Source organism: Nymphalis io, chromosome 13 (genome assembly GCF_905147045.1).
Source record: "Nymphalis io chromosome 13, ilAglIoxx1.1, whole genome shotgun sequence".
Lineage (NCBI taxonomy): Eukaryota > Metazoa > Arthropoda > Insecta > Lepidoptera > Nymphalidae > Nymphalis > Nymphalis io.
Window position 1 is genome coordinate 707,720 of NC_065900.1, and position 17,318 is coordinate 725,037.

At 33.8% G+C, this 17,318-nt stretch overlaps 1 protein-coding gene across 1 annotated transcript; it reads left to right on the forward strand.

Annotated features, from left to right (window-relative positions):
• Positions 1 to 2,930: 2,930 nt before the first annotated feature.
• LOC126773061 (pyruvate dehydrogenase E1 component subunit beta, mitochondrial) lies at positions 2,931 to 16,565 on the forward strand. The gene is made up of 8 exons (XM_050493700.1): positions 2,931 to 3,307; positions 5,005 to 5,158; positions 6,956 to 7,142; positions 7,780 to 7,902; positions 8,010 to 8,111; positions 8,917 to 9,036; positions 15,651 to 15,831; positions 16,372 to 16,565. The coding sequence occupies exons 1-8, from the start codon at positions 3,099 to 3,101 to the stop codon at positions 16,391 to 16,393; spliced, it is 1,098 nt and encodes a 365-aa protein (XP_050349657.1). The 5' UTR covers positions 2,931 to 3,098; the 3' UTR covers positions 16,394 to 16,565.
• The last annotated feature ends 753 nt before the right edge of the window (positions 16,566 to 17,318 follow it).

Genomic DNA, 17,318 nt, shown 5'->3' on the forward strand with positions numbered 1-17,318 from the left:
ATTAAAACATATATCTCTATTTGTTTAAACATTTTAAATATTATTATTATTATTTTATTTTCAATTTTTATTCAATATGAAATATTTTCCTTTTTCTAGAATTTAACAAAAAATAAATAAAACCTCACTGTTTTAGTAATGCTTGCATGTTTTCTTTTATTTTAGCCTATTGAGCGTGTTACAAATTGTATTAACTTTTATTATTTAAGTAATTTTATCTTCACTGAATGTAGCGTTTGTGTTGGCAGCATATGTACAAGGCGTAGACTGAAAAGCAGCCTAGCTGAGACTACGACCTTTTTACCAAATTATGAAATATGATATTGTTAACTCTTTTTTTATGGTTTTGTACCTTAATTTTTTTTGTCTTTGTTTCTTTTTGGTGAATAAAGTTATTTATTATTATTATTATTATTATTATTATTATTATTATACTCATGTCATTTAAAATAAGTAGTTATATGCTTAAAAGACATGGCATATGTATGTAAACGTGTGTTTTATGGGACCTCCTTGACTGAGGTATCAATTTTTTCGCCTTCTAAAAGAGAAAAAAGGACAAGGACTACAGACTATTAAAGTACAACGGTAACGTATTTTCAAATGATGCCTCAGGGAAGACATAAAATAAACATTGTCTTTCGATGCGAAGCGGTTTAATTTTGCGTAGAGCTAATAAAACGTTACATTACAGATAAATCTTTGATGTAGGTCAAGGACGGGACGGAATGACCACTTCGTCGCGCAAGAGAGCTCGTCCGGTCGACGATGACTGCAATGATAGAGACAAAATATACGATTTTGGAATCAAAACTTTAAAAACAGATATTAACGCGAAATTTCTTATTTCGGTGTAAATTTTCGATTCCTACAGTTGGTGCAGATCGCATCTAAAAATGACTGGTTTACTGGTTACTAGCTGTTAGTTTGAAGAATGTGAGACTCGTCACACTTGTTTTATTGACATCAATTACAGACAAAAAATCATGTAAGAAACGATTATTTCAATTTAAAGTTCCAACGTCAATAAGCAGTTACAAAAGTACCATCAGTGTTAATACCATTTGCTATTAATATTAGTAATTTTCTGGTTAGATGTATTGCTTATAATCAGATCGCCGATTCTAATAAATCAAATTTTAATAAATCAAAAGAAAAGGAAATCTGTATACTTATATTTCTAGAAAACACAATAAATGTTATTCGTTTATTATAATTTAGTAAAGGTATAAATGAAAGAGCTTGACGAATTAAAAATACTTGTAAATGTCAATTTAAATAAACACAAATTAGATTGATTTTAGCAATAAATTTACGTACTGTTTTTAAAAAAAAGAGTGCAAATAGACTTGGTATTCATGAATTAAAATGATTTATAGAATAAAGTTTTAATTACAGTAAGTACAATATTTTTATTTTGGAATTTAGTATCTCGAGTTACAATTCTATTATTTATAATCATCTGAACTCGCTAATCAATCACATCTCGACAATACTTGATAGCAAAACAGTGTTCGAGAAATTACTCTAAACGATTATGATAGAATTACTTTAGAGATTATATATTATAATATCAAACACTGAAGAGTTTTTTTTATTTCATTGCAAGACTGTTTAATATATTGTGGAATATAATTTTTCCAGGTTATAATAAATTATGTTTTAACAATTGTTCTGTTCGTCGTGTGTCGTCATAATCTAATTTCAGTAAGACTTGCATTACAACTAGCTTCAGTTTTGGGAATGTCTGGTGGTAAATATTTAAACTGCTGTTGAATTTGTTATAAAGCAATGGGGATTGGTAATTTTTTTTTTATTGTTATTTTATTTTCACATTACAATAGAATAACACAATGATATTATATTTTTTTAAGAAAACTAGCAATGTCTTTTTTCAAGGAATTACATACAGAGGTATGAATTCTACGAATTCATATTTTTCCTTTCAAATATGAGTAAAGTTTGTGTTAGTTACAAGTTACGCTGGATAAACGCATTACGCGCTTTCCCCACGGGATATTGTAGTAGATAGTGGGGGTATGTGGGGCTCGTCGGTGTCCAAGGCGCCGAGTGCACCTCGAACATCGAAATACCCACTAAAAAACCAGCGGTACCCTTTCCGTCTTAACAAGGAGCGCCACGAGATCGCTTGCGCGACCGTAAACAATTTGGTACCTACGACAACAGGCAAAGAGGTCAGGATCGAACCTGCGAATTCTACATCGCGAGGCGGTCTGTATGAGTGACGTAAAGATTAAATTGAACATCAGATAGGAAGTAAATCCGATAGCTTCGTACCTATTGTCAATAAAAGAAGTAGGTTATAATAATTCTTCTATTAAGTCTAGCAATGTTCATGAGCAGGAGATATTAAGTAATTAACAACGTTCCAATATTTATCTGCCTTGCCAGATTGTAATTATAACTGTAAACTACAGATACATATCTGTTACGCAAGATTATATTACTGTTTTATAGACTAACATGACAATTTACATTCAATCTAAATAATATTTGTATAATGTACTAGTTTTACTGCTCATTTTAAAATTTGATTATCAAATGAATAATTGTTATTGTCAACGACTCATTTTCCTTATGTGGATGAAGAGGCTTCTACTGATTTTTTTACATTTTTTTATACTTTTTCTGAATCGTATCTACACTAGTTAAGCACAAAATTTTGGCCTTAGGGGACAAAACTCAAAAAATACTGGCAATACCGTTGCTAGTTTATTTATATTTGAATGAATACTTATATCGTTACATTAACATGAAAGCAAACAAAAACACGAAAACGTTTTGTTTTAAATATTTTTCTTTCTATAGAGTATTTATGATAACATTTTTCATTAATAGTATTAACCAGCTGAACTTTAGTTCTGAACGCTTATTTGTAACGTCACAATCGCCTTTGACGTAAAGAAACTTCACTTTAGTCGATTGCGACCTCCATTCATCCTTCGTCGCACCGAAAACACGATTTTAACATCATTATTCACAAAAATAACCGAAAACTACACTAAAAAAGCTTTAAATAAGCTGATACGTGTGCTGCATTTAGATTATAAGTGATAATTTAAAGTGTTTTAGTGAAAATGGCGTTAAAATCATCACCGGTTCTGTTCGGACTTCTAGCACGACTGTCCCGTCGTTCTTTTTCAACATCAAAAGCCTTAGCATCAAAGCCAATGACAGTACGTGATGCCTTGAACCAAGCGATAGATGAAGAAATGGAAAGAGACGAAAAGGTTTTCGTTTTAGGTGAAGAAGTGGCCCAATATGACGGTGCTTACAAAGTGACGAGGTAATTTACAAGTAACCTCTTCGTTACATTCTCTTTAAAACTCCGTATGGTAATTTCGGAACACATGCGCTAGTCAAGTTTTTAGTCAAGGTAACAATTATACGCTATATATATATATATATATTACTATGTTATATAACCAACTTCTGTTGACAGATCTCAACTTTGAAATTAGTATTTGCAATTTTGTAGTTTTAATTTTTTTTATACTTTTTTTACACTCGGTATCAGAATGGCAAAGACATTAATTTTAAAAGTTACATAATAAAATATGAAAATTCTTAGAAAGATTGTTGTTTAGCTTATTGTTTTATTTGACATCATCTTATCTAGATGATATAAAGGACACTTAAGTATTTATTCTATTTTTTCATTATAATTTTCATTATTAACAAATACATTAGTAACTTTCTTTTTGGATTATGAAAGTGATTGAGATAAATTTAAATACAATATCACAATTATCAACATATTAGCTTGTTTATTTAATATGAAGACATGTCAATTAATAAATAATGACTTATTTCATGTTAAACTGGTACTATTTTAATATGAATTAGTACAACATTTTAAAATTTATTTAAAACTATATAAAATATATGTCATATTGTTATACTTTTCCTCTTCTCTTATCTACGACTACAAACAAAATAAGGCATATATGTCAAATTTTTACTACTTATATTGTATTTGAACAATTACTTCTAAATATATTATATACAAGGAGGTTATTTCAATTGAGGCTATTTTAATTTTATTTTTTTTTTTATTAAAAACATTGATACCTTGTGATGGTGATTATTTATGAATAATATTAAAATTATTGTTAAATAATTATTTAATCCGTTCTCAAAACTTAATTGGTGGAAAAGAGTAGTAACTACCGTGTTTCTTGCTGGTTCTTCCAAGTAGTGGTTCATTGCTTATAATGCAATGTATTATATACTGTACAAGAAAGATAATATAAATATTATTGTCAATTATGATATAATATTATATGATTTGACAATGTTTTAAGTGACAGCCTTACTTATAAACATTGCTCAGGGGCTATTTAATTAAATACTGATCACTCTTTCTGTCATTGTTGATTTGACATACAAAAGAGGGAGACACAGCATTGTTTAACTAATAAACATTTATAAGTAAGGCCCTTAATGTTTAAGTGGTAATTTACACTACTTTATATTCATAATTTAGAAAATAAGTTGCCGTTTGTTTATGGAATATAAGTTAAATAAAATAAAAATCACAAGTATCTTGGTTGATCCCACACATTAATCAATTATTCTACCATATTGGTGGGTGGTATCTACCCTGATGGGCTATATAGTGTTCTACCACCTGTAAATACAATATATTGTCAGTGTAAATAGTGATTTATAATTTTTGTATTGCAGTCTCCAGATAATTCTGCCTTCTTAAAATGAATTCTAATAAAAAAGAATTCCTATATAAATAAAAGCAAAGCGTATTATATGTTACATATTATTTATTAAGATATTTAATTTCACTCTTGTCCTTATTTCCATAACCTTGGTCTGACTATTTTACTGATTGACTGCATTATTTTGCTTTTATTATCAAAAAGAAAGATACTGTACCACAGTACATAATTTTATTTCAAATCATTTATTAGTACATATTCTTGTAAAATGTTTGTTTATTATGTAAAATTATGGTGTTTCTCTTTTAAGGGGGCTTTGGAAGAAATATGGTGATAAGAGAGTAATCGACACACCCATCACAGAAATTGGCTTTGCTGGTATAGCTGTTGGAGCTGCATTCGCAGGACTCAAGCCGATATGTGAATTTATGACTTTCAATTTCTCAATGCAGGCCATTGATCATGTAAGTTGCAACATTTTCATATCAAAAACACATTTCTTAATATACTCAATCAACTGCGACCATTCGAGACATTAATTTAAAACAGTTGTAATATAATTTTTTTATATGGGTGTAGGGTTTAGTTGTAATTGTAAAATTGTTAGGTTAAATTAAAATTCTAGAAAGGCAAATAAAAATAAAAATCGGTAGAGATGGAAAAATAGAAATTAAACAAACCTCTAAAGAATAGTGCTCCGGAAGTCAGAAAAAGTACCCACATTATTACAATATAGATTTACCAAATGGATATTAAATCTATTTTCTTAATTATTAAATCCAAAATGCCAAATGCTCAAGTGCCAGGATGATTATATCCGTTTAAAGTTAATATAATTAAGTTACACCTAATAAATTTCCTTTTTTAAATTCTTAACCAGTGCCAAAGTGAAATTTTACAAAATAAGTTTAACAAAACAACAAGTTGTTATCGAAATGGATACAAATTAATGTTATAAATATAAATATTAATAAAGTTTAATTTTCTAATCTAAATACAAAATTTGAATATGTAAATATTTTTTTAAACCTTTGAATGCCAACTTTTTTAAATAAAATATTAATTTACAGTTATAAATCATCGGCGGTTACAGTGGCAAAAATAATATGTAGAAACTACATACCAAAGTCCAGTTCTTTAAGTTAGTTAATTAAAGTTTAAACCTCCTTAAAGTTTTTCCAAAGAATATCATGAAGACATCTTGAAATAAATCTTCCAAGGATAGGTTTCTTAAGAATTCAATGCGAATTTTATTCCCACAAGTTGTACCAGGATAATAGCAAATCCACGATTATTTAAACAATCCAATATGGATTATAATTAATTTCACCAAAATGTGGAATATTGTTCATGAAAACAGTACTTTTAAACAATATGAGTTTACAAAAAATAAAAGTTACAAAAACTGCAAAAACTAATTTAGGTCACCATTACGACCCAATGACCGGAAGGAAAGTGAAGTCTTAAACAAATGTCAAAATTAGTTCGAAAATGCATAATGCATAAAAATTTGCATTATGACGAGACGTCAAATTTAGCGGTACTTTTCAAATATTGTATAAACATAATTATAGTTGCACCTGTCAAAGTCGATTGACACATGACAACTAATGTATTTTAGGTTATAATTTTAATAAATTTGTCATATTTCTTTTAAAATAATGCATCCATGTAACGTACGCCAAAATTACGTTACACAGTAGACATTAATATCAAACAAACATTCAACAAACATTGAAAAACATAAATAAGTAATTCTTATTATGCCATAATCATACTTGCAACAGCAATGCTATTCTGTAAGAACTCACTTTGTATCTCACTTGTGATTTTTTTTAAAAATGATTACTTAATACACTATTTTAATGCATGTATCTCTTAAATTTTATAATTTTTATAGTTAATATTGCATATTTTTACTCGGTGGTATGGTATGGAGATTGAGAGCTGAAGATCGAGCTCAGTGGCGTGCCATTGGAGAGACCTATGTCCAGCAGTGGACGAAAAAAGGATGATGATATTTGTGATTTGTGTGAGTAGGTCTCATCCCATAATCAACCGGCACACAGAAATACTTGTATCGTTGAGTCCACCATGGGCAGGGGTGACCACTTACTATCAGGTGGCCCATTAGTCAGCCTGCAAATATATCATATTCTATCATTTCTCGGTCGTTCTGCAATGAGGCGAGATCGGTGCCACAGAATAGCTCCACTGGAGTTAAAGTTACATACAATGCTAAATGGCGAAGTGGTCCGCAGATAATAAACTCAGCGGCGAAGACCTTCTACATGTCGGCGGGCGCGGTGCCCGTGCCGATCGTGTTCCGCGGGCCCAACGGCGCGGCGGCGGGCGTGGCGGCGCAGCACTCGCAGTGCTTCGGCGCGTGGTACGGACACTGCCCCGGACTCAAGGTGCTCATGCCCTACTCCTCTGAGGACGCCAAAGGTGGGCCGAGACATCAGCTATCCTATACGTTATTGCGCAGCGCATTTTACATGTGATAAAAGAAACTAGTGTCCATATGAAGTACTCATTTTTGTTATGTTATAGGCAGACGGACAGGAAAATAGGCTGCCTCATGTTAAGTGGTCACCACCGCCCATAGACATTGGCGATGTAAGGAATATTAACCACCGAGGTTGATGGCGCATTGGCTATGTAAGGAATGTTTGAATGAATCTTTTGTTAATATGACCCTTGTCATATTGGCTCACTCGCCCTCAAACCGGAACGCAACAATACTGAGTATTGCTATTTAGCAGTATCGGATTAGTGGGTGGTAATCACCCAGACGGGCTACACAAGGCCCTACCACCTAGTAAAATATACTAGTACTATATCAACGCACTAGCAAAAGTATTCTTAAAAAGGGTTAGCGTCAAATAAGAAGCAGCTCGTTTGAATCTGGCAACACAGCACACTGCACAGATCCATAATGAATGAGATATGAGCAAGCAAATCATAAGGAAAAAAAATTATACAATTACATTGGTCATAAATATTTCAAAAATTTATAAAGAATGTCGATCAACAAGAAAATTTATTTAGTGAGCAGTATTAATTTTGAATCTTCTAATTTCAGGTCTCCTTAAAGCGGCAATCAGAGATCAAGACCCGGTTGTGTTCCTAGAAGACGAGATTTTGTACGGTATGCCATTCCCGATGTCTGACGAGGCGCTGTCACCCGACTTTGTACTGCCAATCGGTATGTCTTATTACTAATTATCTTAACATTAAGGATATTAATGCATTACCTTTTGTTAATCTGCATTTATTTGACCTATATTTTTCACATGCATGTCCTTTTTACAGGTAAAGCTAAAATAGAAAGGCCCGGAAATCACATTACAGTTGTGTGCGCTGGTAAAGCCACGGACACAGCATTACAGGCTGCCAACGAACTCGCGGGAAAAGGTATATAAACAAATATATAATATATGCATTACACAAATCCGATAAAAATGGATACCAGGTTGATGTTTTGCCGATTATTCTAAAGCTTTTGATAAATTTGCTCACGAAAATTCCTTATCAAAAAGTTGGAAGGAATCGGTATAAATGGCGACCTGTATGGTGGCTAATATAATATTTGCACGAACGGTCACAAGTAGCGGCAATTAAGAGCTATATCACCTCCTGAAATCCTATTACGTTTGGTGTTCCCCAAGGATATCACTATGGTCCTTTGCTGTTTAATATTTTTATATAAAACTATAAAATATATATATATATAATAATTTTATATTTATAAAAATATAAACGACGTCGTGGATAATATGTACAATTCAGAATTACTGTTATATGCAGACAGTACAAATATTTTTAAGGCTATTCGGTCAGAAATAATAATTCTTGAAGTACAAATTGATTTGAATCATATATTAAAACAATAATAATTTGGAATCCTAATTAGAATAATTTAATAAAGGCAATTACATAGATATTACTACTTATTATATGACACACTTTAAAACTATTTAATTATTTTGTATCGTAAGGAAATCTTACGTCGTAGTAGGAATTATGTTTATAATTAATTATTTGTAATTGAATGGGTAATATTATTTGGTAATGACAAAACATCAATATAATACGAAAAAGCCTAATTCGTTATACAGCTTGAATCACAATATTTCTGAATGAAAATAATTAAGGGATTTAAATAAAATAACCAACATAGCGTATTAATATTTATGATCCATGTATTTATTTATTTCAGGTATCGAATGCGAGGTGATCAACCTTAGGTCAATAAGGCCAATGGACTTCAACACCATCGCACAATCCATCGCCAAGACCCACCATCTCATCACTGTCGAACAGGGCTGGCCTCAATCTGGTAAGTTAAGCGTTACAACTGGTGGGGATTTGTGCAGAACCATCTGGCACCCATCACAATTATTTTACCGAGAATGTTAATACCACATAGAGCTATGTGAGTGAGTCAGTGTACATGCATAAGGGATATAAAAAATGAATTACATAAAATTATGATTATCGTTATTTAAATATGTTAACACTAGACTTCTGATGGAGTTCTAGAAAGTTCTTAAATCGATATCGATTGATAGAACATTCCTTAAATTTTATTTAAAAGAAAATCACACGAACACAACCGTAGCAGAAAGTAAACTTCTTTAGGAATTGTATTTGTAAAATTTGAAGTAAAGAATAGTTGGACGTTAAACTATTATAAGCTACATCTCACTGTCAGTTCAGGCACCATAGTGGTATTATTCATCTTCAATACCGATTAATCAGACATAATCATATCTTAGATAACCTGATTGTGTACGCACTGAAAATGTAAGGATTAGTTTAAAGGACTTGGCCAATTTCTGTAGCGGCATTGGCATAGTCATTAATTTAATGTACACCAATAATTTTTGGTGTTATATATATGTGAACATTAGCAAATAAAACATAACAAGCTTCTAATCACATCGCTGGCAATAAGTGTATAGATTATAATTTTGCTATTAAAAAACTTTTGCTTGCTTTAAAATAGCGAACAATTGTGAATTATTAAAGTGATATAATTTTTAGGTATATAAAAACACAAAAAACTATAAATAATTATTTATTTATTAGAGAAAACAAATACAAGCATTATAGGTAATTTATTTTGCAATTGTGCAATTATTTTAATATTCTTCAATTGCTAGGAATATGTTGTTTTAGGAATCCTGCTAGAGCTTGCGTATTGTTTTGATGTCTTGACCAAACAAGATACCAGATTATTGTTAAATCATGACAACAACAAACAACTGTCCTGTTCCCTGCAAGGCAATTATAATAGTACCCGAAAATAGCTCCTAAGACAGAATGACAACTTTTGTTTCAAATAAAACATAGGAAAAGTAAATGCGATGGCTATTGCGCAATTGATGCACCTCATAATTCTTCACAAGAGAAATTCGAAACGCAATACAAATCGGTGTCGTGTTAAAAGCAACGTAATTGAGTGGTAGAAGGTATTAGTCCGTTGAGATAAGCGGAGGTCAACACTATTAGAAACTAATCGCAAAAACACACACACGGCACGCAACGAAGAATCTGCAATGACATTACATTGACATTTGACATAAACAATCAGACAAGTGAACGCGTTCCGTTTTAAGAATTATGTTTTTGAGTAATATAAAAAAAAAACTATCTAACGTATCAACGTTTATGAAAAGATAATTTTAGTAACAAATATATTATATAATATTCAATTATTTAATGAATAACTCACCAACTAGAGTACATACACAAACTTAATTACATACATAGAATTATACACATTACATTACCACATTAAGAAAAAACTTTCTTCTTTAATTGGTTCAGTAAAAACTATTTCTAGCTGCATACCTCAGAAACTACGCTATACTAGTTACAACTCCTTGGTCAAGTCACACCTACTATATTTAATCGAAATAAAAAACAAATGCGGCTGCTAAGACAAAATTACCTGAACTTCAAAGGAAACAAAATTAAATAGTAAAAAAACTTTTTGGATATCCCCATCTAACACTTTCAACAAAAAATTACAATCAAATAAGGATTATGAACCTACGACAGCTTTATATATAAAAATCATTAGTAAATCCATAGATTCTGATTTGTACTTTGTGAAGCATGTAAGTAAGCGTAGCACGCGCCCACCTAGTTTACTAATTCTCCCAAAAATTAGAACTAAGTATGCACGAAAAGATATAACGTTTGAAGGAGTACAACTTTATAACAAATTACTACCAACTATAAAAAATGTAAGCTCAATTAACGAGTTCAAGCATCGGCTCTCACGTAACATTTTAGAAAATTAATACTGATGACATAAGAAACTTACTTTATATCTCGTTAGCTGAGTATCTACCTATGTGGCGACCATTATTATATTGAACTTTATGTCATGTTGTCCTCATGTAAGTGACGTTCGTCTTTTTTGAGAATAAAGATTCTTTGAACTTAATTACTAAAAAAAAAACTTTTTTGTACATTACTTCAAAAACACGCACAACATTTTATTAGTATGTATATACATTTGTATATATGTAGTATGTACATTTTAAAGTTTAAATATTAAATATTATATGGTACATACGCTTTGCTAAAATGATAATAGTAAAAATAAAACGAACACTACACGATTTATTTTCAATTTTGATTTTGAAATTGTTTATTGTATTAGAAAATGTATCTATATCAAAATACTTGCGAAAGGTTTCTTAAAATTTTGTTTAAGTGTGTTTATTTTGTGTTAAATGCATATAAAATGGTTGGTAATTACTTATACATGCGGAGCAACGAGCAACTTCACAGGGGGGCATTTTCATGGGGGAGATGCAGATGTTACTACTAATGGGACTATATATAGTTATCGAGAACAAGATCAACAATTTTCGTCTATTGTATAGAGTACGTAAGAATAGAGTTACATTTATAAACTTCATCATCTTTCAACATTGTTGTTCTGTAGTTTGTACATTGTAAATGAATGTTTTAAACTTTCATTTATTTGTTTCGACAGTACTCTCCATACATAATATCCATCTAAAAAATGAAAAAAAATCCATTCTCCTGGAGATTTGAACCGTGAAGTCCGAACACAATATTTTTGTAATGATAGGATATTTTAAAGGATTATGTACTGTAAACGTATTGAATCAGTCTTTACACTACAATTTTTAATTAACAACTTTATTTGAGGACTGAGTTACTTCTTTCAAGTAGCTTGCGCGCCATTCTGCGAAAAATTGCACCAGAACTTTTTTCAGCCTTGTCGGATTTTTCGTCTCATCGAATTTGAGAGCAAGAGAATAGGCAATGCACTTTAGTTCAATGAAACGATCGAAGGATTGTAACAATATATATCACAAAAACTGCAATTGATCCGAGGTCATTCAAAAGTACAGATGCAACAATGGCATCTGTATTTTTGAATGACCTAAAAGTGTTCCACATCAGAGGTTTTGACATGCGTCTGATGGATAAGGCCCTTCAGCTGGTGGTAGAGCTTTGTGCAAGCTCGTCTGGGTAGGTACCACCCTCTCATTAGATATTCTAATTACAGGCACAAGGGATATAACATCTTAGTTCCCAAGGTTGGTGGCGCATTAGTGATGTAAGCGATGGTTAATATTTCTTACATGCCAATGTCTATGGACGTTGGTGACCACTTACCATCAGGTGGCCCATATGCTCGTCCGCCTTCCTATTCTATAAAAAAAAAGCTGACGACTGATCCATACTGCCACGCGGTCTTGGTCTCAACCCGTGAAATCCGTATCAATTCCTTCCCTCCGGTTACTAACTCTAGGGGCACGAAACGAGTATGGTAATATGAGTATGGTTGGCTTGGATGGGAAGCCTGATCTAACTACTACGCAGACTGAGCCAGTTCCGAGACCTACCAATCATAGGGGTTAGGCTTATGTCTGCAAGAACATCGATCAAAAAGTGTGTGTAAAGTAGAATGCTTTCAATAAAGCTGCCAAGTTCTGCAGATAGGTAGTTCGTAAAGTTCTTTATGAACATGTTAGGCGTATAGAGCATATATGTTTAAGTTGACTTTGTACCCGTCGAGTAGCAACAAACAAAGTGCCCATTGTGCAAATGCCAACAGTTAATAATAATAATAATAATACTATTTATTTCAAGTATCATGGACTCATTTTGTTAGTAATACAAAAACTTAAATGTCTATGTTAGTACTTAACCTAAGGCTATCTAAAAAATATGAATATTTAGATTTGTGAGTCACCTCTGCGCCATTCCATTAGAAATAGCGCAGCAGTGACCCACATATGTGCAGTCCAGCCTGCCCGCGATTAGTTTCAAGATGCTGTTGGTACTGTCCCGCACTCTGCGCACCAGGGCTCCACATCTTTTACGCATAGTAGTATAAAAACAGTCCACGTGTGCCTCCGCGAAAATCCCTGATGCGCTACACAATCGGGGCAGCCCCATCAGCACCCTGAAAGCATTGTTATATTGTACACGAATAGCGTTGTACGACTTTTGCGTGTACTTGGCCCACAGTTTGCACGTGTAGAAATTCATACAATATGCTCTGAACAACGTGCCCTTGACGCTGTCCGAGCAGCGCGCAAACCTGCGAGCCAGCATGTTCGCTCTTACTGACAACGCCCTCCGTTCTCTTTCAATATCAGCGTCGTCTTTGAGGTCTGAAGTCAATATATGGCCAAGATATTTAAATTGGGAAACCCTTTGCAGTGCTGTACCATTGAGCATTACTGGTGGTACACTACTTGGCACTTTACCTCCGGCCTCAAAAACCATCACTACACTTTTCTTTGCATTATAGTTAAGACCATGACTTCCCACATAATCCTCACATTTAGCCATCAGTTTTCTAAGACCACAAACAGACGCACTCAACAGCACCATGTCATCGGCGTAGCTTATGTTATTAACACAAATACCGTCTATGTAACAGCCGATCCTGGTGCTGCTAAGCTCGGCGATTAAATCGTTCACATAAAGGTTAAAGAGCGTTGGCGAGCTCAATCCCCCCTGCCTCACCCCACACTCCAACCCATATGGACGTGACAATGCTCCTGCCCATCGGATATTATTGACCTGATTCCCATACCAAAATTTAAAGATATTGATCAGTTCCGAAGGTATGCCAATCTCGTTCATTTTACGCCATAAGATATCGTACGAAACCAGATCAAATGCCTTCGACATGTCAAGAAAACATGCATAAACTGGAGTCTTACGCCTAGTATAATATGTGACAGCATGCTTAACACAAAGTATAGCACTTTCCGTGGATAATCCAGGTCGGAATCCAAACTGGTTATCATGCGGTTTTATGAACTTATTTAATTCTATATTGAGCACGCTGTCAAACACCTTCGAGATGACCGTAGCCAACAAAATAGGTCTATAGTTGTTTTTATCAGCCAGGTCGCCAGTTTTGTTTTTCACAATAGGCACAACTATCGCACGTATCATCTCGCCAGGCATAAAACTATGGCTCAAACAAAAGCTGTACAGCATACACAAAACTCTGGGAAGATGTGGCCCAGCGTATTGAAGATGCTCAATGCTAAGTCCATCATGGCCCGGGGATTTACCTCTACTCATATGTTTGATGATATGTGCAACTTTGTCATATTTAAACTTAATACACATTTCCATGTTGGACTCAACATTGATCACTGACTGAGAAGGCCCCCGTGGTGATTTTACGTGAAAGTGGTCCATAAAAAGTTAACCCGTCGCTTTTTGGGGCTTTCTTTGGATTTAGTGCCATTAACACCAAACTTTAATTTCCAGTTCCCCTGATTTAATAAGTGTGTGATTTTGTGTACTGCATTATGGCTTATATCCGCTGGTGGTCTTAACTTTTTGTAGTACTGTTTGTCCAATTCTTCTGAGTCGTCAGAGTAAGAGACTCCTCAAGACGTTCGCCATAGTATCCCTTAATAGATCGTCTTCTCGTATTTTCCTTGTTAATGACTAACTGACGCCAGCACACATGTTCTCTCTCTCTCTCTCTCTCTCGGGTTGCCTTCGGTGTATTTAATTACCATGACCTCTAAACAATAAAAAAGTGACATTGGAGTACCCAAGATGTTTTTATATTTGACAGAGCAAACTGTGCTTCCATCTGGGAGAACCAAAGAGCTGGTTTCTCGGCGTAAAATGGTGGGATTCTTACACCAACCCGAAATGATTCATACGTGGTCTCACCCGCATGTTCCGAAACGTTCGGTGCCATTTCGATGCGTGCTTTAGGCTCGCTCATCTTGCTTGTGTTCTTCGGGGTCACCAGTTGTAGGGTTACGTACAATTAAGAAGGAGTGTTGAGCGAGTAAAAGTTGAAGAGAAAGAGTTTATAGATAGAAAGGACAGTTTATTGAAAGTCACAAGCACACACACACTAAAAGTCAGAAGAGGAAGAATAAGTTTAGAAGAGGCACAGAATTACACAGAGACAGTTACAAATTATAAATTATAAAAATAGGACGCGGCGGATACAATTTACTTAGAATTTCGAATTGAGTTAATAGCGTGTAAGCGTACAGCTGACTGACTCGATCGGCCGGTGCATCGTCCATCCGCGCGGCGCAAGCGCCGCCCCTCTGTGACGTAGTCGTTCGAGACAATGGGACCGGGCAGCGGCCGATCTATTTATTAACTACTAATAATTATGTTTGCGTGTCCGCTTTACATACAAATAAATATGTGTATTATTTTACAATATATTTTTTATATTTATTTATTTTTATATTTATGAAAATATATAATTATGCTACATTATCTTCTTTGCACCGGCTCACTCATCTTTAAAATCGAAAAAAAAATGAAGCACTACTAGATACCGCTGTTTAGTTGTAGAATACCCGATGATTGTGCGGTATCTACTCGAGCGAGTCGGCACGGTACCCTAAAAGATCCTCCGGGCCATTCGAGTAAACGTGTCGTGTCCCGCAGGCATCGGCGCGGAGATTTGCGCGCGCGTGATGGAGTCGCCGTCGTTCTTCGAGCTGGACGCGCCGGCGTGGCGCGTGACGGGCGCCGACGTGCCGATGCCGTACGCGCGCGCGCTCGAGACGCTGGCGCTGCCGCGCGCCGCCGACGTCGTGGCCGCCGCCGCCGCCGTCATCGGGAACAAGTGAGCGCACACTATCGCCATTTCCCTTACACTTAGGCTTAGCAAATGGGTACAATATGTATATGTAAACCTTAAGTATTATAACTTTTGTTAGACTCGATCTATTTTGGTAAAATAAGAATTCTTTACATTTGCAATTTTACCCGTTTCGCACGTCACTCCCGGACAAAGAAATAAAATTATGGTTTTTACACGATTGCTTAAAAAAGGAGTGTAATGTTTTCAGAGTTCATGTATATATGTGAGTTTCTGTATCCACCATATCTTTTAAATGCCTAAACAGATTTAAATATACCTCCAAATCTATTCGTAGTGAGAATCCTTACATCATTCCGAGTGACATTAGCGATAAATTCATTTATTCATTCAGGGCAGGCAGTGTTTTTAATGTTAAAAAAAATCAAATAATTTTTTGCCCATCTTAGTAAAAATTTTCCAAAAAAGTAGTTAATTTGGAAATTAAATTCAGACATTCTAATCTTTTCAGCGAAAACAATTACCAGCTCGATGTAAATTAACTTTTCTTTTTTGTCTTTTCAGGATAGCCGAAGCAGCGAACTAGTATAATTAGAATCTCTAGTGAATAAATCGTTGCCAGAAGAAATTGTAAATATTTATTTATGTTATTGGATTTATGTATAAATAAACCACTAATTATATTGTTCGATTCTCATAAACTCGCCAGGAATGGCGTTAGATAAATATTAAAAAATAAATATATATATTGTTTATATTTCTTTGTTTTAATTATAATGAAATTAATGGCCTATGTACAATCCATGCAGTTTTATATGCAAACAAAAGTAAGTGACATTGCAGTAGTTCATCAAATGCCCAACTGGATCATCTAATTGTTTGGTCTACGAACTATGGGATCGCTATATATGTCTTTAAATATATTCAATAAGCAATTTGTAATTGTAAGTAAGCATCAGGAATTGGCGTAATTTGACTCAAATTCTTTGCCGAAAGTGATAACTTTGGAGAGTTCTCTTGGGTGGACAGAAAAAACGGTACCAAAAAACCTACCTACGGTAAAAAAAAACTTACCAATTAACGACAAACTTCTCTTAGTTAATTTGTCATAATTTCTTTAATTTTATTTATTAATTAAAATTAATTTATTTAATTAATTATTAATAACGGTGTTCTATTTGGACCTCAATGAGATACATTTAAATAAATTGGATCGCCTACTTTTTATAGTACTAATTGGATACCTGCATTCGCTTTTTTTGTATTACGCAAATTAATTCGGAAATGGATACAAATTAGACAAGTGACACAGCGTAGACAAGTGTCTACGCCGATCTTTTCAGAGCGGCAAAGTTACATTACGCGCATTGCACGCGTACCGTAAATACCGTACCGTATGTAATGGTGTAATTGTTTGTTTAATCCAGCGCCTTTTTCAGCTGGTTAAGTTAGCTTAGGTATATTAGGTATATAAATAAATTTGATAGGCGTCAAATCTAGAGGTTCTAATT